The following is a 24,350-nucleotide window of genomic DNA, read 5'->3' on the forward strand; positions in this document are numbered from 1 at the left end:
CACCAGACCGAAACCGATAAATCCTTATTGGGTTGGTTTCGGTCACTTCCAAACTCACACCGAAACCGGTGGAACCGGACCGAAACCACACCGACCCGGACCGTTGACACCCCTAGTCTGAAGTATTGGGATTCTTTTTTAAAATGTACTACAACCTTATAGAGGCTTGTGAACTCATAGGATGAAGTAGTGAATCTCACCATATGAGTTGTGAGTCCCGGAGAACCTCAGCTTAAAAAAAAAAAAATAATAAATAAAATAATCTCCAAATCCAATTGGTTTTAACAGAAAGGGAAATACATCAATACAATATACATCCGCTGTCTCTGTAGAGTTAAAGATTGGATCCTCAACCCATGATGATATTGAATCCTGCTACAGTGGTGGTTCCTCGGGGGCCTCCTCTGAGGAGGGCATTCACAGTTACAAACATCAGCAGTACAGAGCAGCTACGAACTCAACTCGACCAACTTCACTCAGAAGCAGAGAAAACTATATTCAAAGGTGCGTTTTTGTTCCTTTAAATTATCATGACCCATCTACCATTTAATCTTCATCTCTCTCCTGCTGTCCCCGACTATACGGTTCCAATCATCTCCTTCCAACCCTCCTTGTTGCGACTTGATTCCTTCCGTGAACCTAAACCCAGCTCCTATGTTCTTGTAAATTCTTTCATTTTCTTTGTTCAGTGACTGACCAATTAATTGAGAGTATATTTGATGGGTTTTGCCCAATTAACCACCCCCCCCCCCTTTTTTTTTGTTTCAAGCCCTTTTGGTTAAGTTATATGAAACTCTGTTTTGTTTGTATTGGCTGTGGGTTCTGCTAGTGACTTCAAGAGGATGTTGAAATGGGTTTTGGGGATTATCCCTATAATTTGTTAATTTTAGGCTCTTGTAGCTTTTATTAATTTTTTTGCTTGAGATGACACATATACAGTATTCCTTTCTATCACCATCACTAGTAAAATGCCAGTAATGCTCATCTGGTTGGATTTTTTTTTTAAATCAAGAAATGTAGATGGAACTCTTTGCTGTTGTAATTTAGACTCCCTAATGCTGTCTCCATAAGCAAAAATCTGATCTTTATATTGACCGAGACAGCAGTTCATCTTTCTGTGTCTATATCCCTAGGCTCAAACCTGGCGCAGCTACCTTACTTGCTTATAGTCTCCAAAGACTATAAAATGCATCCAACCATTTACAATGACCAAATCACCCCCATCTCCAATCTCTGAAACTGCAAAGAGCTAGTGAGCCTCAAAGACTAGAGAGAGAGAGAGGAGTAAAAAGAAAACATGATTGGAGACTTAGTTATACACACTTAAGTGATTGTCCACAGGAAGAACATAAAATTATTATTTGGATTTTCATCTTCCTTTTGCATATTGTTTTTCTGTGAGGTGGCATGGGCGGATGAAGTGATAGCTGAGGGAAGTTAGTATATAACGACTATTGTTTTGATCAAACCTTTAGTTTTAAGTAAAAAAAAAAAATGTGTGATATTGATAAAAAAATCTGTCTTAGGGATCTTGTCCAGTGAATTGATTGGTCACCCATTGAAAGAAAGACAACAATTGTTTTATTTTATTCCAGTTGTCTTTCTAAATTAAAAAGGGAAAGAAGTGTCATCATGATTAGAACAACAAGTCTTTGGGAAAATGTTGGAAGGAGAAATTAGTTTGCATCTAACTATTAATCTCTGCAATGTTGTTTATCACATTGAAGTTATGGTTGTTCATTCAGCAAATAATGCAAGATTGAGGCTTATGAGATTGTCAGAGGCAGCGGAGAAGCTTAAACAACGAGCAGCAATGGATATTCGGCTTGGGAAGGAAAATGAAGCAAGGGAGCTGCTTGTTCAAAAGAAGAAATTAATGCAAGCTTTAGAGAAGTCAAAGAGCCGCATCGAGTTGCTTGATAAACTTTCAGCCAAGCTTAATGAGGTTCAGCAAATCATTCTTTATTTAGTGTTGACATTGTGATTTTTTTCAGTTCAAATGAAGAAATTATCAGTCATAAATATGAGGAACTAATTGTATTCATATTCAAAGATATTTCAAAAAAACAAATTCCATAATCTAGTCACACATATCAATCTCAAACTTCCCTCCTTAATCTGTCAATCCATCAGATTATGAAAGTTGTGAACTATGCTATCAACCTACATGATACATCCTTGCTCCAAGTTATGTATGCCATCATTTCAGTTCAAAGGATGATTATTTGAATGAAGTGAAATTTTATAATTATATGCATACTCCTTTTTGTCTTCCATATTTGTAGCTGGTTTCTCCCTTTTGTAGGTGTAGACTTTTATGGGATTCCTAACACAAGGACGTATTGTAGAATTTGGCGGTGCATTACTAGGAAAATTAACCAACCTTCTCAGTCATGCAATAAAGAATGAAGCAGATTATATTTTCATAATCCTAGGTTTCTCTCCTTATTTTTTTCTTGATAACTAATATCAAAATTTATTGAAAATATTGAAAATTACAATCGGTTATTTTCTGACAGGTGTACAATATTTTCAGCCATTTCCAATTGCTTAGAGGTTATGAAGTCAGCTGGTTGAGTCATCTCATGCCAAACATGTTGGAACCCACTCCATGGCAATCTTTCTACTAGATGCAATATGGCACTGTTTAGATGTTGTACCGCCCATGGCCTTGCACTTTTCTCTCCAAGACATCCATAGCTAACTTCGAATCTGATCTAATAGCTAACTTTAGAATGTTATTCTCTACACATAAGTCCAAACCTCTGTAAATGGCAAGCGACTTCATGCACACAACGGACCTATCAGTTCTGCTACCAACATAAGCAAATAAGGGAGCTCCCTCGTCATGAACCAAGCCCCCATAAGAGCCTTATCCTGAAGTAGGGACCCATCACAATGTAATGCACCTGTACCCGTAGGAGAAAAATCCTAGAACAAGCCTTCGCAATTTGGGAGATCCATGTAACTTGATTCACTCTTTTCTCTGCTAGGAACATGTTGCTAGAGTTCTGATTTCTGAATACAAGGAATGGTAAGGGACACACACCTAAAGAGAACTTCCTTAATGGCCGAAAGGATCTGGGGACGAGTTCTTGTTTCTTTTGAGTTCGCTCAAAGAAATTTATGAGTAAAGCCAATCCAAACATTAGCTAATCGAGCATTATTCTCCTTATCAAAGCATTGAATTCATTAACTCATCAGATCAGTGTGTCCATGTACTATGAAAAGGGCCACAAACACATAGTAAAAGCTGGCATTGAACATGAATTTAACAACATATTTTTTGTCTTGGACTGAACTTGAGGTAGGACCAGGAATTGGAGTTCAGCCACATAAACCTTGTCTCAGCTCTTCACTTTTGCACCCGTCTTCACACTTGCTAATTACAGTTTTTTTTTTTTTTCCATAAAATTGAAAGACAAAAATATAAAGCAGATACCCTTTTGTCCAAGTGAAACTTTATGGAAGTTTACGACTTTCGTGATCTGTCTTATATTGTATTCAAGTACTAAATATTATATGATGGACAGTTTCTTGCACTTTCAGGCAATTTCTGTAAAAGAAACACAGCTAGTTTCGAATGTTGCTTTGGATTTGGAAGTTGGAAGAGCAGATGCTTCTGGTCCAATTCGGATCATCCCTCCAAAGGAGGAGATGGAATTTGATCCAAATAAAAATGAAGACTTTAACCCGGACACCATGGACCTTGATGAGGATCAGCCAGAGCAGTTTGAGACAGAATTTCAAGCAAACCTTTCCATTAACCAACAGCAAGAGGATATTGAAGAAGGGACTGTGAGCATGAGAATTTGGAATGAAGAGAATATAAATAGAAGCTTCAAGGATATATCCTCTTATGAAGATTTCCTAGAACATGTGGATCAACAGCTTAACAAAATTGAAGTAGAAGTTGCTACTGTATTACGTCTCTGGACCTTGGTACTTGATAGTGAAGAACAGTCAAAAAACTCAAATGTGCAGCATACATTTGAAATCCTTGAGAATGTACGAGGCATCAGAGAAAGGTGAATGTCAAGACTTACTGAACTTTTATTAAGAATCGTAAAGGCTTTTTATTTATAACTGGAAGTCTGGTTGAAATGTCTATCCATTTCAGCAAAAAAAAAAATGTCTCTATCCTCCCTAATTCTATGGCTTCTTTTCATAGGATTTCAAGTTTCAAGCAGGCAAAAGCAGAGATCAGGTAGAACCCTAAGTATTATTCTCTTCTTACAAGGAAGGCAAGATAGAGCTCTGCTATGAATGCCATCTTTATGGTGTGTTATTTGTCACATAAGTACTTTTCTTCTGAAATTTGTTCTCTTAAGTTGTACTTTGTTTTTTAAGTGCTGAAAAAGAACGCAACAGTAATATTCAAAAACTTGAATATAACAAAATCAATATTTCTAGCAGGATTGTTCCAGCTTCAGTCTAATCTTTTTCCAGTTCTTTCAATTTCACACCAAGACTTTAAAACAATTTCCATTCAGTTTGCATTTTTTTTTTTTTTTTTTGGAAGTAAAAGGAACAGCTTGATCTAACCGCTCAATTCAAATAATTCCTGACAATTTGTGGAGGGTCTAGAATTTACCCATAAGCTTTGTGACAGTTTAAAATTTTCTTTTGTCCTTAATCATAGCTGCCCACCTTGTAAAGCCTAACATTTGATGCCTAACTAATTGGTACTCTTCCTGAATTTTTCTATGTTGCAAATATTATGTAGTATGTACTAGCTGATAACTTCAAAGGTATAATTCAGAACTTCAGTTAATTTCCATTCTTTTTTCTTTTCTTGGTCTGTTATATATATGTACATATGTACAGGTGTAAAGTTGTGCGAACTGTATATGTGTCAACACAACCGTAAACCTGTCTGAGGTATAATAATGCACCATACTGATGTAGTTAATTTGATGTAGATAAGTTACTTAATGGGCTTATTTATTGGAAATAAGCCTTAGGTTAGGTTATGTATGTGTTGGGCCTTTGATCCTATGGGTTTTCTTTGTAATGTGCCACTTTAATGGGCCTAAAATATGGGTAGAAAGTAGGAAAACAATATTTAATTCATTAGTTTAGTTAGAATCCTGTTTTGAGTTCTTTTTTTTGTTATTCCAGTTTCCTAATTATTATAGGTTTCCCAATTAGTTAAGGATTGGGTTAGACCTTTCCTTTTTAATGTTTGAGTCAGTTTTAAGTCTTCTATATAAGTTTGTAAGGGGCTACGTAATGGAACATGAATTTGATTGAATGAAAGTTTATATTTGTTCTCCGCAAAATTATTCCTTGAGAAAGGATGATCATCAGCTGAGATTGCTGAGGGTGAGAGACCCAGGCTGAGATAGCCATTCGGACCATTCCCCTACCCCCATTCTTTCCTTCATTCTCTTATTTCTGTTTTGTTCATACTACCTGTCCCTGAATTTGACTTTTTATTGAATTTACTAAAGATCCTACTTGGGATTGGATCACAAATGATCCAACCTTACATTATACTTCATATTCCAAGGTTAAGTAACTTCAATGTTTTTGTCTCACACATTTGTACCTGTTCACCAATTTGAACCTTTGCTTCAAGGTTTTTTTTTTTTTCTTTTTTTCTTTTTTTTAAGCCACCAACCTCTCTTCATAGTAAGAATCTCTTAGAAAAAATTTCACGTATGTAAAGCACCCTCATCACAAATTTCCCCCACCCCTAAGCAAATGTCAAATCTTTGCATGATTATTTATGACCATTGGTCCCATCTTCCATATTCAATTATTTACACTGAGGTTTTATTTCCTATTCATCATGTATTGGAATCTTCCCCTTGTATTTCCCGCTGACCAGATTTTATTTTATTTTATTTTTTTTACAAATTTGAGCTTTGAACAATTTTCCGTCCTTTTTTTTTTTTTTTTTTAACTTGAGGCCTTGGGGAAGAAATTTAGCACATGAATTGGGGAGGCTGGGTTGTACCTTGCACCAAATTTGGGTGTTAAGTGATGCTGGTGAGTTGTCACGTGGAGGATATAGTAGCTTGTCCTGCTCATAGTTCTCAAGGCACCACCTTGGCATCCAGGTGGTTTGCCTTGGGCCTGGGCAACTATCGCGTTATGTTTTGACACTTATTTATGCCAAATATCATTTAAGATATTATTCATAAATAAGCAAATACCCCCTATTTGAATCCAATAAAAATAATTTAAAAATCAAATTCCAAAAGGATAAAAGTTAACCCCCCACTCCAAGAGCAAAAGCTGGATTTTTAGTTGTAGGGGTGAATTTCAACTTTCAAATGCTAGGGTTTTTCTCAATTTTGAAAATTTTATAAATCTTAGCATGATAAAACATTGCAAAAATACTAAAAGTTCAGTAAAATAATCTTTTGTTTTGATGTCCATACAATTATTTTCATTCAGGAAATGTTTACAACATTCGGCCACTTTAAAATAAGTTTGACTGGAACATAACTTTGTCATTACATCTCAGATTTAAATAATCTTAGACTTGTTGGAAAGCTGGTTTTGTGTTATACCTAATATAAAAAGTCTCATATAAAAATAAAATCATTTGACCAGGCAAACGTATATAGAACAAGAGCATTTCTTTAAATGTTTATTTTTTATGACCCAATGTGAATTAATGTTAATTTTTTATGATTTGATGTGGTTTAATGTTGGTTTTTGATGACTTGATGTGGTTTAATGTTGATTTTTTATGATACAAGGTATACGTAACATCCTGAATAATGTTAGAAAAGAGGGACAATAAAAAATAACACTTGTTCGTCTTAAGGTGGGTGCCTTGTCACCTAAACGCTTAGGAAGCCCTCCAATGACTTGGTTTGCCTTGGCGCCGTGACAACTAGGGTCCTACCAGCCTAGGCCGGATTGTTAGTCCACCCTACCTTTCCATTTTATGCCTGGTTTTAGAAGATACTGAAATAGTCTTAAAATTTATTGATCCATAATGATGATTCTTGATATAGTGATTAACCACAATAATGTGTTTAAAAATAAAAAAAAACGGTTGTATTATTTTACATCTTACTTAGCATATCTACTAATAGAGATTCACCGTTAAGAACTTAGAACACCTCATACTGGACCTGATATTATTAGAAACCATGGTTCCAGTACAAACCTATAAGAAATGAGGGAAGAATGAGATACACAGGGTCTGTTATGATCTTATTTCAGGTAGGGAATCCGTAATTAACTTTAAATGTGTGCATATACAGCATGTGAAATGGGCACTGAATAAAACTCACTGCCCTGTAGCATTACTGAACCTTGGAATTGTGCAGTAGGAAAATGTACGGAAAATACTCTTCCTTTTGCAGGTTTGTCTATCTTAATAATATGATACCGTATTTACTTTAAGGACCAGCCTGAGATGTGGCTTAGAATTGTATGTTCTGGAAAGAGGTGGAACTTGTATAAAGAACCCCATCTAAAAAGGAAACTAATGAAGAAGGAAACAAATCGCTGAATCCCGTATGCAACCTTAGAACCCCTAGTTTAGACCCATAAAAGTAGCCCATTACACTCAAAACACATGGGATCAAAGGCCCAACATGTATAGAACCCAACCCTAAGCTTATTCCTAATAAAGCAAGCCTATTTTGGTAATTAATCTGCATCATAAAGCTTATCCAAATTGCTCCATTGATTTTGGATTTCCTGACCTGCACTTTGTCTTTCTTGACTTTCTATGTTCTGTTCAAGAACTTATTATGGTCCAATAATCACGGTTGAAAAAAGGATGTTCCCAGACCTACCCTATTCATTGCCCAGGAGAAACTACCTAAACGGGTTAGTTTTATGGAACCAAGCCTCTTTGCAGTTGTTTTTTCTCCTGTTTTTGATGTTTCTATGTCATGATTTGATGAGGAACAGAATGTTTCCATACGACAACACAGCAGGTTTTAAATAGTTAACCAACATAAGAAGAACAGTAGAACATTTGAATCAATGCAGCAATAAACTCATTATTTTATTAGAAGAGAAAAAGAAAGAGAATTACTTTGCCACATGATTTAGTAGTAAAATCAATTACTTGTACCATTGGATGGAGGCTTCAATTAACAACTGCAGATCCGATTTGAATTTGAGTTTAAATTGTAGAAGTATATGTTCAAAAAACAAGTAAACAAACCACAAAATGGCTGATTAGAAATTACCAGTTAATTGGAAGACCATGTACTGTACCATCAACCTTCCTGTGCTTGTTGTAGCCCTTCCTTCAATGGATTCTGCTGTATGACCAATGAGCTAGTGGGAGACACACTGGCATCATGTCTTCAAGGATGAACGGCCCTTGTGTTTCTTTTCCTAATGAGAAAACTGTCTTTCACAACTGATTATATCCTGAATTGTTTCCTAACTGTAATATTTTCATTTTTTTTTTATGACTTCCACCCCCTTTTTACTGCAGTCACTTGGGGAAGTCCTGTGGGTTTCAAATGCTTATTACTAGTTTGAAGTCCCCTCTACACAATCTTCCATTACCAAGTGATCGATTGTCCCAGAACTGCAGCTATGATCTATGTAATATATGTCTCTTCTGCAAAAATGTTTGGGAATATTAATCATCTTTGCTACATTTTAAAGTTGGATGCCGTATGCAGATATCCAAAACCCCTTGCTTCAGTGTTCTACTAGTTGTTTCACATTCACCAATCACCATTATAGATAATAAATTAGATGACTATGTATGTGGTTAATTCTCATGATGCATCTGAACTAAATTAGACATAATATGTATGTGATTAATTCTCATGATGCATCGGAACTTTTTCTTTGGGGGGTCACAAGCATCTTAACATTATGGGAATATGCTGACCTATTCTTCCCCCTGTTTCAGGTGAAGCTGAAAATATTTGAAGTTTTTCCGCACCGAGCTTCTGTGAGTTTGCTGCAAACCAACGAAGAAGATTCAAAGTATTTTTCTTGAAAGCTTTAAGGGATACTTCAACTTTTCTTTTTCTATTTTTTGGATGATAATTAACCCCAATTTTTTTTGAATCAACTGGCAATGTACATAGAGAGAACCAGGAAGCCCTTAGGCCACCCACAGCTACAGCTCACTGAAATATTAATGTTCAAATAGCCAAAAGTTTAAGTATCAAAGTAATGTTAATTTGGTCAAGCTACAATAATATGAATTGGGGCCTCCTTTGATGTTCTATACCCATTTATGATATCCAATAAAATAGAAATTGTTGATGCATTATAGTTTGTAAATCAACTAATAAGTTACTTGTAATGTGGAACATATTAGAGGGTCCCAAGTCTTTTGAGGTTATAGCTCACATGGAGAGTAGGTAAATCTAGAGTTTATGCTGATTACCATCCATTTACCCTGGCAGTTTGTTCTGGTTTAATCTATGCCATATAGATTCCCCAACTAAAAATCCATGGGGCCAAAGTAATATAGAGCCCCATCTGTCCCCTTGGTATATCTGTAGTTAGTCCAGATACCTATTCATATGCTCCAATATTTATGGTTAGGTATATCTGCAATTTTTTGTCTTGGTAATGTGGAGCAGAAATCCAAATGGGTCAGCTGACATAATATTGATCCCAGAGGACTTCACCTAAAAATTGACCCATGGGTGCCATTATCTTGCTTATAAGTTTTGACCTTCAGAAGCTGTTAGGTTGATGGTGAAATAGAACCATGGTTCAAAATCTCGGTTTTCAACAAGGCTTGGTTGAAACCCAAATTTAGAGCGAAATTACATAAACCTGATCGAAATCAGGTATTTTTTTTTTTGGTCTAGTTGCTGGAAATTTGGGTCAAAATATTCATAATTTGCCAAAATTTGGGTCAAAACCATAGAAGCTTTAGTCATCTCGGGGTGGGTCAAAAACCATCAATACTCGGGAAATTTTCCAAATTTTATAAACATTAGGCTAGCCCTTTGAAACCTAAATTTAGGCTTGGCTAATTGCAGCAGAAAACGTACATGAACAGTTGGGCACAATCTTCCAAACAAAACCTGCTTATGGATCTTAGTGCATATAGAATAAAGGCTTTCTATGGTGGTGAATAGAAAGGTCATTGGTTAGAGAACTGGTAAAAAGTTTAGGCTTCTAGGGCAAATGCCTGGGTATCAGTCTTAAGGGTGGTCATTTTGCACAAAAATGCCAAGGGTTAGGACCAACTCCAGCACTGAGTAATGGCCCTTTGTGGTGATGAATAGGATTCAATGGGAAAAACTTGGGGGAAATGGGTTACAAGCCCGTAATTGTCACAGCGACAAAGCGGTCCAAAGAGGTAGCAAAGGAGAAAAAATCAAGACAACACGCATATGGTGCCCTTCCAGCAAAAGGGTGCCTGGACCTATGCGACGCCTTGACTACTTGAAACTCCAAGGCAACTTTAAGAATTACACTGTCCTTCCACTGGTCCATTAAAAAATGATTGAAGCTCCAAAATACAGACTATTACCTCAACTGTGAAACCGCATCCAAAAATCAGAGTAATCTGATATGGAAAAAAAAAAAAAATTGGGGGGGGGGTGGGTTTAGGGTACAATTTGATCAAACAATTTAAATTTCAATTAATTGAGCATAATTGCATTAACCTTTACAATTTTTACTATTCAAATTACTTATATGGTGTAGACAGACCTCCTTTCTCGCTGCTTACAACCAATATAAGGCCCACATTTGACCTGGCTTCACTAACAAAATGGAGTCTCTTCTTTTCTTCAAGAACCCCAATGGTGTTGCCACTTTTGTTCCAATAGGGCCACAATTTTTCTCCATTGGAGGAACCCACCCTGGGATCAATCATTGATGTCCTTGCATGAGATCAGCAAGTGTGATCTTCCCACAATTGCCAGTGTCTAGTCTATCAAATTGGTTGCAGATCTGTAGAATGTCTTTCTCTGCTACCTTTCCCATCTCCTTTAGCTTGTATATCACATACTCTGATTTACTGAAAATAGAAAATACATGACAAAGGCAATATTTATTCAGTACAAGAGACAAAATCCAAAAGCCTGAGATGGTAATGGACATTGAGATAAGGAACAGAGATATGAAAGAAAAAATTACCATCCAGAAGGCAGAACATTTAAAAAATGAAGAAATTTTAAAACTGGAATAGATTACAAAAGCCTATTTTTTTTTTTTGGGTAGAATTACAAAAGCTTGGGGGCAGTAAAATATAGGTGGTAGCCAGAAACTTGAAATTGTTGTGTAACCATAATGTCAAATGTGCTTGGTAAGTGGAGGCTAACGGGACATGGTAATGAAGAGCATTTGGAAAAACCAGATGCAGAAGTGAACTATATCCAAAGAAAAAGTATTCCTTAGAGAAAAAAAAGTTACTCTTGAAGTTCTACTTGTTAAGGACTAACAAGAACACCATTGAAATTGAATGATCTTTGAAAAAACAGAGTATATAAAATCATGCTAGAAGCAAAAGGATCAGTTTTTTTAATAAAGTTAACAATCAGGTTCCATGAAGAATTCTACTATCCCATCAGATTAATGCTTTTTTTCTAAGATATTTCAGCAAAAGAAAACTCCTTTAACATGGCAAGACCCAACAAAGATAATATAATAAATAAACCCTGGTATATCAAACCACACATCAACTCCAATGGAAATAAATCAATCTGATCAACTGATTCAGCGTTCCCATGCATGACACACATTAGGAATGTTTTAATAGATAGGTACTGAGGATATTATTATATATTAAGAGAAAAAAGGGGGGGGAGGACCTTTGCAATATAACTCCTATACCTCTAGTACCCTAAGGAGAACACAAAAGTCCTAACCTATGAAAAAGCCTTAAATTGAACTTCATGACAAAATACTTTAAGCTGTGAAAACTTCAAATTGCGCTGTCAACCAAGCCTTTTACAATCCTAAACCCAGCAATAAGGCTTAGTTGCTGGAATAGGCCATAAGTTTCCAAATTATCAGAGCTCCTTCTCAATAGATGCACACAGCCCACTCCACTGTCCACGCTATTCATATCGCCAGCCACTAAGTCTAGTCTGTAGAGATTGGGGAAATACTACTTCGAATCTGGGTAACCACACCAAAAGTCACTCTGAAGATGAACATTAGAGCCCTCACCCACCTGAATTCCACTAACTAATTTATACAGTGGATCTCCACAGCCTCCTGTTAACAAACCACCCCCTCCAACACCCCAAAAAAAAAAAAAAGAAAGGATCACAGTCATCAAGAAAGTGTACCAGATAACCCACCTTACGCTTTTAAGTTTGAAAGGATCAAATGACATTTGATGGCTCAAAACATTGGAGATTAGAACTGATTCAAACCAATCTTAATAACCAAATTCAGTTCTGGTTGACCATAAGAATTCACTAACTAATGATGACCAAAATCAAAGAAACTATGCAGATATAAACTAATATTCCACAGAATCTCAAGTTGTACAGGAAAACCTAAGCGGATTACAAGATCAGTGGGCCTTGCTGCTCTGGCAATTAACTAATTCAAGCTAATCGTAATAAAAACCAGTAATTTCAAAATCTGAGCCACCACCTGATATAACTAGCAAACGAGATGCTTCTTGTAGCTGGCAGCATTCGTACATATCCATTGTGAAACCATCATTCAAGAATACAGCCAATGCAAATATTTCCCACTTAAAACTCAAGCAATAACTCAGACTTATGACTAAAGAAACCTCAATGCAGTTATATATATTTGCTAACATGGGGAAGGGTTGCAGTTATATATTTGCCAACATGGGGAAGGGTTCTTTGGTCTACATAATGCACACATTTAGTGCCACATGGCAGGTCAGATGCAGCTGAAACTTTGTGGACAGCTAGATACACCAAGGTCCCCCAATCACATGTCTAGTTTCAGCCCAAACGGAATGGTCCAATGGCAAAATAAATTTTTGAAAAATCCAGGACCACGGTAATGGGGCATTGCCAATACATGACAGAAGAAAATACAAGGGAAAATGCCAATACATAAGAAGCTATGTGATTCAGTTTGAGTTTGAAATTTGAGGAGTGATCAGTCTAGAATGTGTTCCAGATATCCAAAATGAGCAGACATATGGCACCAATAATGCAGAAAGCAGAGATGCCAATCTGGTCTGTGCAGACCAGAAAAACTTTTGCCTATTTGTGATATAGTATAATAAGGATTTACCATGTATAATAGAACCTGTATTTACTAAAAATAGTAAAACAGATTTTATTAAAATAGTAAATTAACCCACTTCGACAAAAAAAAAAAACAAAAAAAAAAAAGGAAAAATTTCTTCTAGTCTAGCAAGACTAGAGGGTTCCTTTGGTCCTGCACCATTTGCCATGTGGATAGACTATGGATATCTAGGAAATGACCTAGATTGTCCACATGTTAAATTTCAGACTCAAATTCAATCATACACCCTCCCATGTATTGGCATATTCCCTTGTATTTTCAGCAGCCCATTTCTTTTTTAAAAAACTTAATTTTTTCACTGGATTTTCAGATTTATTTTGCCACTTAAGACAACTCCGTTTTGGCTGAAACTTGACATGTGAGCGGGCCTTTGGGGTTTAACTGTTTACAAAATTTCAGCTCTATCCAACTTGCCATATGGCAAATATTGGTGCTGGATTAGACAAGAAACACCCTTTCCAACTTTAAATTAAATGAGACTTTGCTCCTCTCCTCTATTAGATTCCACCCACATCCACTGGCTATTAATAAGACTGCAAAAGTGTATTATCCTTGATTTTCTGCTCAGCTATGGTTCTTTCTACATAAAATTACCCTTCCATGTTGAATTCAGCACCAAGTGAAAGTTGAAGAACAATACAAGAGCACACTCCTATGCCAGAAAACCCTAGTACGACTACGAACCCTATGATTAACAAAAATCAACACGAATTGTCAAATTCCCACCAAAAGATTATACCCGTCCACCTCTACTGAGGAAAGATAAAACATCAACCACCAAAGTCAGTAATAATATTGATAACTGATCCCCTAGTAAGATTGCCCTTGCAGGCTCAGGAAAAGGCATTTGAACCAGACATTTAAATATAGGATCGGATAAACAGGTTAAACCTGAACCAGTCCCATTAATGATTCTTTAGCTATGGTTAAGCAGTTACACAGGAAAGCTGGAACTGGAACCCTTTTTGGTTCAATGTCTAGTCTGCATTTTAAATTATGCAGAAACAAGCCTACAAAGGCAACCTTCCACCTACAACCCCCATTTAGCCCCAAAACCCTTTCATGCTAGGAAAAAATTAAGAAAGCTCTTATACGCTCAATCATAAACTTACTACAAATCCAGGTTTACCAAAACGTCCATAGATTAACTGTTTCATTTTCTCCATGAATTTTCCAATGGCAATCAATCCAAAATCTGCCTTTCTTTTACAAAATCTCCTTGATGAATTGAGGCCATGTCATGAAGAATCTGTTCAATCTAAAGAGAATGACCTCAGGTAGAATCTTGTAAAAGCTTTCTGCAAAACTATAGAATTTGTTCCTTTGTTTTCAAGGGCTCTTCTTTCTACCAGGAAAGCCCAAAAAGGTAGCTTCCATATCTAGTTCCCGCACCCCATTGAAATTCAAAAACACAACCTGAAAACCATCGAACTATATTCAACAGAACACAACAGAAGGACCATTCTGCAAACAATATATCAAACTATTCGACATCAAATATCCTTTCAATCAACCCTTCTTTCCTCTGACAAGGATTGTCCCCTCCAACTTTCAAACTACTAGTCTTCTACTTCCATCCACCAAATAAACAACTTAAAAGTAGTACAAAATATCATGAACTTTCTCGTTCTAGATATCATTTACTCTTATAGGAGATAAATTCTGCCTAATAATTTGATGAAGTCTTACTCTACACCACTATTATTTGAAAAAAAAAAAAAGGTAAGCAGCACTGTTCTTAGTGAATTTCGATGTCTACCAGTACAAGAGTCCGCAGATTAAGCGAACAACTTTCCTATTTACATCTTATTCTATGCATTGAAGTTTGAGCATCTTCTCTTTAAACTGCTTTGTATGATAATACATCTAACAGATTTTCTGTAAGTAGTATCAGTAAATCAAGACATTTGCTGTTGGCAGCAGAAATGTTAGACCAAGTAAGTTTTGGGAATTCTATCCAGAGTTTTTGCTTTACAAGCCTTGGCCTTCCCTTTTCCATCTCTTATAATCTTAGGCACCCTCTGCTTTCTCCTACAGGGGTTGTATTCTTAATATTCTTCTCCCTTTTTGATAAAATCTGTTTTTCATTAAAAAAAATCAAGAAAATTCCTACATATACTTTTTCCCCAAATTGTGGATTAGGTGTCTTCTCTTTGAGTAGTAATTCACCGTTCTCTCATCCAATTGGAAAACTCACAAACTATTAGTAAACCAGAGCTCCTAGATAATCAGACTACAGGTTTAACAAGGGCTTGAATGTTATCAATCCGATTAAATCAAGATCATAACATCAATATATTGAATAAACTCAGAGAGAATGGGAAGATCAAAAGTAATCCACTCATTGTATCATAAATCACCTGCTTGGCTAAGTCATCAAAATTAAAACAAGTTTGAGAGATGAAGATGCCAAGTAGAAGCCAATAACACGCACCTCACGAAACCATTGTTATCAATGTCTGCAGCGAGAAACTGAGAGACAGTCATATCCTGACGGAGCACCCATTTAGCCATCATCCTATGCCGCTTATCAATTCGAGCCTCAGCCAGATAAAGGAAGGCTCGAGCAACAGCCAATGTAGAGACCAGAAGCCAAATTGAGGCAAACAGACGACCAGGCAGGGAGTTAAATGCTTGATCACCATACCCAACCGTAGTAACAGACATCACCGAGAGATAAAACGAATCCAACAACCCAAGGTTCTCCACAAAATGCATAACACCAGTACCAATGCCAATGCAAAGAATCACAACCCCCAAAGCCAAGGCTACCTTCATTCTAATCCTCATCCTGCCCTTCTTCACATCAACCAAATAAGACCTCGCATCATGCTCTCCCCTCCCCTTAACTGTACTCAAAAGCAAACTCTCCTGCAAATCAAGGACGTAACTCACCATACCCGTAAGCAAGATATCAATGAACCCAAATCCAACCAAAACAAACATAATCGAGAACAGCTTCGTCGATGTCGAATTAGGGGTGATATCACCATACCCAATTGTGCACATGGTGACGACACAGAAGTATAGGGCATCAACGATTGGATGGGTTTCAGTCGCCGTGAAATTTTTCCGATTGAAGGAATAGATTAGAACCCCAAGTGAGATATAGATTACAAGAAGGATGAAACCCTGGCGAACAATTGATACAGAAGCAAATTTGGGTTTTGGGATTGAAGAGTGGTGGACGTCGTTGATGACGGCCATGGCAGGGGCTGTTTTGCAGCGATGAAGATTTTTTTTGGTCCAATGGTGATTGGGTTCTGTTACCCATACTTGTGACTGCTGTGAATCAACTGGGCAAGGAGAATTTATGGTTAGATTTAGGGCATCTGTGAGGATTGAAGATGGGTCAGTGGAATGAGGAGGAGATGATGGACCGAAGATGATTCGGTCTTTGAGCTCTGATGGGGTTAAGGGAAGAAGGGTTAGTTCACCTTCCTCTGGTAGAGGGGAGAGAGAAGGAGGTGTTGAGGATAGCTGTAGAGGTTTTTGTACTCTTAGATAAGGAAGTAATGGCTCTTTCTCCATTTATGGGTCGCCTGAAAACTGCTTGTGGTTAGCCGGGAAACTAGTACAGAGAGAGAGAGAGATGAGAATTGTTAAATGTTGATAAGGGGGAGGAAGAGAGAGAAAGAGAGAAACTGATAGAATGGAAAGAGAAAGTGAGGCAACAGTAAAGAGTTGATCGGATTCAGTGGATCTCAAGAGATTCTCCACATTTCGCGCCTTTAAAACTGTTACAAAGACGGAAAGACCGTTTTTCTAGTTTATAAGGTTTCTGGCCTTTTCATATGACCAAAATAAGGGTGTGTTTGATTCGTAAGAAATTGGGGGAAAAAAAAGAGATGAGTTTACGTTTTTTTTTTCCTTTTTTTTTCTCACCAACCAAACATAGCCTTGAGATAATAGTCCTAACAAACTCCCTTTTTTTATTTGTTTTCACTTTTCATTATATACATAAACATAAATGGAGGTAGTTTTTCGCCAACCACAGTCAAGGGGGACCGAGGGATTTGGATGAGGAATAATAGTGGTATTATTGATTTTGTACAATAGGGGCACGGCATGGATGTAATTTTCTTTCACCCACGGTAGAGAAAAACATCTTCCATACATTATTGTCAATATATCTAAATAATCTACACTTTACATCACTAATCAATGGTTATTTTATGACAAGAAGGGGAAAAATCGTTACTTCACTTATGAAGAAGCAAAGTTTTGTTCAAGGATAGTTGTTTTACCACATGGAAGGTTAATTTGGCACTTGCTAGTTATTATTAATCCCAAGGGGGTAGTTGAATTGGCAAGGGACGGCAAGGGACCTTCATCTCAAAAAGCGTATGGTTTGAAGTTTGACACTTCTTATCTCCTTAGGACCACTCATGCAGGGTTGTTTAATGCTCTTTTTTACTCTCAAATTTTTACTCTCAATAAAAGTTGAATGGTTCTCATTCAACCCTGATATGATTCGATCCATGTTGTTTTAGGATCAGTATGAGCCCGTGGGATTAGTCAAGCATCATCAAAAAAAAAAAAAAAGATGGACGAGTATCATCTAGACATATCACATGTCAAATTTAATGGATCATCTCTATCACGTCGAATGTAGATTTCATTATTATCTTTTCTTAAACTTTTATGTTGAATTAATCTAAAATGAAAAAAAATATATATTTGTTGAATATTGATACACGAGGACTGATACGGCCAGCATATGTTGACATGTGCAGAAACATTGAGACCCAAACAAGTTTCCATATGGAATATGATATGGTATATAAAACTACTTGTGGAACTACTTGTGGAGGAATGATGTGTTACATTATTAATAGAGGAAATCTACTCCTTCTATTTAGAATCTTTTAGTATAATAATGGTTATTAGCATTTATGTTTAATATAAATAATTAATTGTTAGCATAGTATTTTTGTTGAAAATGTAATTGCTTCATATTACATAATTTTAAGTATAATATATGTTAGATTTTCTAATTAGAAAAAAAAAAAAAGATTAAACCACATACAACCCATTTCTCTACTAATATGTTTAGGCAACTAGTTAGTTGACTTAACTTGAAAAATAATTAAAAAGAAAGGTATATTTACAAAATTTAAAATTTAATAAAATAAAACAACTTGTCCATCACTTTACATTCACCGCCTTGTTCAATTTCTCCTCCCTCTATTAGTCAGCAAGCCTTTTCTTCTACTTCTTACTTTCAAATGTTTCATATATTATATATTTGTGTTACAAATAAATGACTTTACAAACAACATCTAAAACCTTATCCCAACTTAATGGGATCGACTAGATTAATAAACGATTTTATTTATTCAAAAAATCTCAAAAACCACTTATTAAAATATTTATGGAATAAAAAAATAGATATTCAAATTTATATGTTGGTGCTCGCTCGTATTAGATGAAATACTATACGAAGGAAAATGCATATGAGAAATATGTATAAACGAGTTTAGCCAAATATATATCTATCTATTCTTACTTATTGAAATATATATATATATATATATATATATACTAGAAATTGAAAGTAATAGGAGAGAACAAAAATATAGTATATAGATAGTAAAAGAAAAAATAATAATAATAATCAAATATAGGATAATAAAGTTAAGAGAAATATCTGAATTTTGGACCATAATTGGACTGTAATATTGAAGATTATGCAGATCAACTGGCACCTTCTACATTAGCAGGGCAGAGAGTAGGAAGGAAATCTATGAAATTCCTATAGAGTATAAGGTTTTTAACAAGAGTGTTGCAGAATCAGCTTAACCATTTCAGATGTTTAGTGTATGTGAAGTATAACAGGGCAGTCTTTTCTTCAGCTTTGCACCTTTTTACAGAGCATAGCTCTACACTCCCCATGAGATACTATTCTACCAAACCATGTTAAGGTCATGTTTCAGTCCCCTGGTCTTGTTCTGGTTTCTTCTGGTTTTTTAACAACCACTTGCCTGGTAATCAGTAGGTTCCTAGATTGGAATCCATCTATTAATGGTTGATTGCATTATGTATGTATTACATTATCATGATTAGTTTCAAAGAACCACCCCATTCATTGAGTGTCATCAAATGATAATACACATAATTAAGATGTTCTTAGTCTGGTTGGATGAGTAGCTGAGATATCAAAACTAACACACCACATGAGCTTCTATTTGCAAATCATTATTAAGTTTTTTCAGATTAGTATTTGAGAATTAATGATTCCAGCAATTACTGAAAATATTCTGTAATCTATGCTAAACAATCCATTCCAACCATTTCTTTAGAAAGATAGATAGCTGCACAAAGGCTATATTATGACACTTGAAAAATCCTCTTAACTAATGAAGATGATCATCATTTAAAGTTCAGTATACATACCTTATGGATCCATCATTGTCGAGGTCAGCAGCCACTAGATCGCCTAGAGTAATCTTTTTCTGAAGTACCCATTTCGCAATCTTTCGATTTCTCTTGTCAATCCTTAGCTCAGTCAGGTACAGAAAAGCCCTTGCAACAGCCAGTGTGCTTACTAACAACCAAATTATAGCAAAGCACCTACCCTTTACTGTCATGAAAGCATAGTCTCCATAGCCCACCGTTGTCACTGAAGTAACTGATAAATAGAAACTATCAGCCCAGTTCAATCCCTCAAGTATATGAACCATGATCATTCCCACAGCAATACAAGCAATAACAACTAACAAAGCCAAGAACACCTTCATCCTTATCCTCATTCTTCCTTTAGTTTCATCGATCATATAAACTCGAAACATTGAATTAAACTTATTCTCATCTACTGCACTCAATAGTACTGCCTCTTGCCTATCCAACACATATGTTACTAATCCATTTAGTAATATACCGACGAAACCAAAACCCACTAGGATGAAAAAACATGTAAAATACTTGGTAAATGTAGTGTCAGGCAATATATCACCATACCCAATGGTGCAAAGAGTCACCACAGAAAAATATAATGCATCTAATGGTATGTATGTCTTATGACCATTGAAACCATCACTTCTCAATACATAGATGGCAACACCAACTGCTATATACAAGATGACACCAATGAAGGCTTGTTGAACTACCCAAGGGGTTGATCTCAAGGTGGGTTTGGAATCTGTAGAATTCTCCCTTAAGTCTGTGAATAAGCATGGAGCACTGTGTGAACGATGAGCTAGTTGTCTATCTTTGCTCAAGTTAGCTATGAGGTTGAAGAAAGATGATTTAGTAGTGTTGGAAGTGAACGATGGAGAGACGATCGGAATGGCACCATCTGAATTAGTACGATGGGCAGTTGATCGGCACCAAGATGGAACAGTAAGGGCAGGGAAATCAAAAGATTTAGGTCTTTTCAGGGTAGGTTTGCCAGAATCATCTGTTGCTCCTTTGCAGAGCAGGAGCTCATCCATGGGAGTTTCAATGGTCTAATAGATATTGAAGCTTTCCTTGATTATTTGAGGATTTTTCCTTCTTTTTTTATCTTTGGTTCACACTACTCAAGAAATCAGTAAAGTTCAACTACAAGTCAATCCAGAAGTATTCAAAGTTTGGTTTGAATGGATAATTCAACTATGGGTCAAGGACTGGCACAAGCTCAACTAAAGCCTGAAGTGTGTCCAACCATCAGTCATCCCCATAGGCTGTTTGGTATCAGTAATTCCATTGTGAAACCTTCAGAATGTTTCAACATAAACCCATCACAAATATTTTAATGTTTAAAAAAAAAAAAAAAAAAAAAAAAAAAAAAAAGGTGTCTTTGTAACTAGGTTGAAAATGGATCAGGCAACATCCTGACAGTCATGGTTTCAGAAATCCTGTCTGATTCCGATTTTGATTATGTTTTAATTTCTGAACCCTTTTATAAATCAGCCAGGAATGCACTTGGATCTACGTTTTTTTTTAATCATTTTTACCCCTTCATTTAGTCAGCAAAAGAGCTTAAAATCTTTGCTTTTTCTTTTCAATTCCAATAACTAAGTTCCTGCCAATTCTGATCTGAAATTTGAATCAAAATCGTTGGAGATCAATCACATATCTGATTCCAAGTTTTTTTAATTTGCTAGAAATACTCGGACCAGGGTTTGGTATCAATTCTGAGTTAAAACACTCCAAAATTTGCCGAAATCGATCAGATTCACCCTGACTCAGCCTAACTCATTCTGACCCAATATACATGGAATCAGGTTTAATCAGAATTGGGCTGATTCTGATCCAAGTTGTAAAACCATGTTCCAAGCTTTAATAATAATGGGGACTGGCTTGGAGAAAGAATTACGACCTCTACTGAATATGTTTCACAAAGGATCCACCATACCAACACCCACACCCACCACCAATCTTGGTAACAGCTGAACCCAAACCATTATTTTCTCTCAGCATATATATATATATATATATATATAAAGAACTGTTGGGGCCAGGAAGCCCATGTACTTGAAAATGACGCTCAATAATTTTTTTTTTTTTTTTTTTTTTTTGGTGGTTTGATTAATTTTTTTTATAATTATAATTTGGGAAAAGGTTGGGTATGCCGCCGATATCAAGTATGCTAGCACCCATTGTGTCTATCTCTTTCTTCCCTTTTTTTCTGAAATGACCTTCACATCCTTCCTGAATGATACTCCATCATGTATTCCTATTGGTGTTATCCGCTAGCATACTTGATATCGGCGATATACCTATTAATGGGTTATCAGAAGGTTAAAAAAATCTAAGGTGATTTACATCAACCTCCCCTGTTATTTGCTCAAATTACATAATCCCCTGAAAATTAAAAAATTACATTTAAACCACCCAAACTAACTGAGGTGTTAATTTTTGAACTTAAAAAGATGAATTTACCCTTCTTCGTTTTTTCTTCTCCTTCTTCTTCCACTCAAACCAAGAATGAATCTTTCATAATGATTTTTTCTGTCAGTTCCATTGCCAATGCTTCCTTAGAAACCTCAATCTCTGGAAGCCCAGATATTCCTGCTTACTGATAGATAATTGATTCAAGCTTCTTTTTTATCTTTTTGGTGGGTTGGGGTGGAAAGGGGGTTCTCACTTCCCACCTTTTTTAACTCGTACTCTGTTTTCGTGGTTGAGATCAACCATATTCCCTTTATGCATGAAAGGGAAAGCGGTGGAATGAGATTGTCTATGTTTAGGTTTCTTGGTTAAAAAGTTAAAAGAGGATTGTTGAAAATCTAAAAAAAATTAGATTTTAGGCGATTAGATCTTCTATAAGATTCAAATAAAACAAGGAAATATGCGTTTGAATATTCCGCCTCCAATTGTCTTAGCCGTTGGTCAGGTTGCCTTTCCCCTTCTCTGTCATGTCTCCAAGATCGGTGGCGTTATCGGCAACTCCGGCTGCATCGTCAAGCTTTTCCAACAAGAGATCATCCGTGTGGAGGAATCCACCCATGCTTGCGACGAGCGCATCATACTCGTTGTGGGTTCCGATACTCAAACAAGAAAATCGAGTTGAAGGACGACAATGGGAACCAAGTCACAGGGTAAGACGACGTCTCTCCCGCACAAGAAGCACACGATAAGGTCTTCGATAGGTCCCTCGAAGTCGAAGCCAATTAGGAAGGACTGCCTGCGGAGCAGCTCCCTGCTTGTGCCTCTCCAAAGGACGAAGTCATACAAGTGAGGCCATCACCACTATGGCCTCCCCTCAAAATCCGTTTAGGTTTTCAGAGAAGAAGGAGAGAGAGAGAGAGAGAGAGAGAGAGAGAGAGAGAGGGGTGGGTTTAGGGCAAATGGAGGAGAGGAAGAAGGGTAAAATCATCTTTTCAAATTCAAAAACTAACACCTCAGTGTTATTTTGAGTGAGTTTAAATGTAATTTTATGATTTTCAAAGGGGATTATGTAATTTGGGCAAGAGACAAGGGAGGTTGATGTAAATCACCAAAAAATCTATGTAATTCAGAGATCAAACGGTTAAAATAAATGTATGCAAGTTGTCTTTTATCTCTATTTTGTAATTGATGGAATCTCTTGGATAATACTCAATCACCCTGTTAATCATAGACATGTGAAAAATTACTATGTTCCTGAACCATGTTACTCTACTCTTACATTACTCAACAAGAGAACTTTTTGCCAGTTTTAAATTTGTTGGTGGATCGACACAGGCCATTCATGTCCAGGATAATTACATAACTCAACTACTATGTTATCATTCATAACTGCACCTGCAAGACATCTCAACTATACCACTTATACAGTGTTTAGATACATAAGCGAAAAAGAAGAATCAAACTTTCTGCCTGCAGAGAAGAAACAAGTCTTGGCATGCGAAGGCCCTCTCCATCACATGGAGCAAACTACCTGAAAATGTCTGGTACAGGTATCCGATATTTAGTACTGAGTATCAATATACACTTGGCCACTTGGGAGCTAATCATCATCCTCAAGAACACTTCGACGCCTCTGGATCTGATGAAGTTATGGACAGATAATGAATGCAAGAAATTACAGTGGCAACGAAAAGGTAGCATGCTGAAAAAATAATGTGACTCACCGTTACTTTGGTTTGTTTAGACGTCTGGCTGTTAATCTGCTCCAGCAATGATATAAGCTTCTCTTCAGACACCTAGAGACGAAAATGGCTTGAGGCGATATTTAAAAGGAAAAAATCAAAAAAGAGAGAAAAGAAAGAGAAACATGAATGTGTCTCATTGGTATCCTCTTAGGAAAATGGCATGAGAGATTAGGTGCATCTTTCCACCTTACCTTCTGAACTATCTGACCCATTTGAGCAGATCTCAAAATAACATCCTCGACCCCACGTGCCTTCTCGGGTTTCACCAAAGCAATCCGAGCAACTGTTCGGAAAAGAAGAAAGCAATGATGTAATGAAGTATCAACCAATAATTTAGAAGAAGCAAATTGATGGTGAGAATAGGAAATGGACAAGGGGCATGAACATGTCGGTGGTCAAGGCGCACAGTTTAATCTAAATTATTTCTAAGCTGTGCGACAGAACTAATCTCTCTAGGCTTTCTGTTTGTCACTAGACAAGTTATATCTATATTCTTTACTTAGCACATCTATCAATCAGCAAATAGAAGAAAATTCCCCAGTAAGGCCATTTAGAAGCTCAAGTAAAAACTGTTAATTGACCCGACATTGCTCCCACTTAGCAACCAAGCATAAAACTTGATTCACGCAA

General features: G+C 36.4%; 3 protein-coding genes across 7 annotated transcripts in view; 1 reads left to right on the top strand and 2 right to left on the bottom strand.

Moving 5' to 3' along the window:
- The first annotated feature begins 244 nt into the window (after window positions 1-244).
- Window positions 245-9,217, top strand: LOC122072746. Of its 5 annotated transcripts, XM_042637144.1 has the most exons (6): window positions 246-504; window positions 1,746-1,945; window positions 3,550-4,028; window positions 4,172-4,207; window positions 4,828-4,881; window positions 8,852-9,217. In XM_042637144.1, exons 1-5 carry the CDS (start codon window positions 357-359, stop codon window positions 4,868-4,870), a joined length of 906 nt encoding a protein of 301 aa, XP_042493078.1. In that variant the 5' UTR covers window positions 246-356; the 3' UTR covers window positions 4,871-4,881; window positions 8,852-9,217. The 5 variants fall into 5 exon arrangements, 4 of the variants coding, with proteins under 4 accessions (XP_042493079.1, XP_042493078.1, XP_042493081.1 ...); XM_042637145.1 differs by lacking the exon at window positions 4,172-4,207 and having other exon boundaries at window positions 245-504; XM_042637147.1 differs by lacking the exon at window positions 4,828-4,881 and having other exon boundaries at window positions 247-504; window positions 4,172-4,249.
- A 1,311-nt stretch (window positions 9,218-10,528) lies between these two features.
- On the bottom strand, window positions 10,529-22,903 carry LOC122074033 (two-pore potassium channel 3-like). The gene is made up of 3 exons (XM_042638818.1): window positions 22,881-22,903; window positions 15,596-16,754; window positions 10,529-10,933 (listed from the first exon to the last, which is right to left on the bottom strand). Exons 2-3 carry the CDS (start codon window positions 16,690-16,692, stop codon window positions 10,786-10,788), a joined length of 1,245 nt encoding a protein of 414 aa, XP_042494752.1. The 5' UTR covers window positions 16,693-16,754; window positions 22,881-22,903; the 3' UTR covers window positions 10,529-10,785.
- LOC122074034 (two-pore potassium channel 3-like) overlaps window positions 19,437-24,350 on the bottom strand; it is a 6,037-nt gene continuing 1,123 nt past the window's right edge. The window contains exon 2 of the mRNA XM_042638820.1: window positions 19,437-19,557. Within this exon, the coding sequence (XP_042494754.1) occupies window positions 19,545-19,557 (13 nt within the window). The 3' untranslated portion in view covers window positions 19,437-19,544. The remainder of the gene's footprint in view (window positions 19,558-24,350) is intronic.

The sequence above is a fragment of the Macadamia integrifolia genome, chromosome 3 (assembly GCF_013358625.1).
Source record: "Macadamia integrifolia cultivar HAES 741 chromosome 3, SCU_Mint_v3, whole genome shotgun sequence".
NCBI lineage: Eukaryota > Viridiplantae > Streptophyta > Magnoliopsida > Proteales > Proteaceae > Macadamia > Macadamia integrifolia.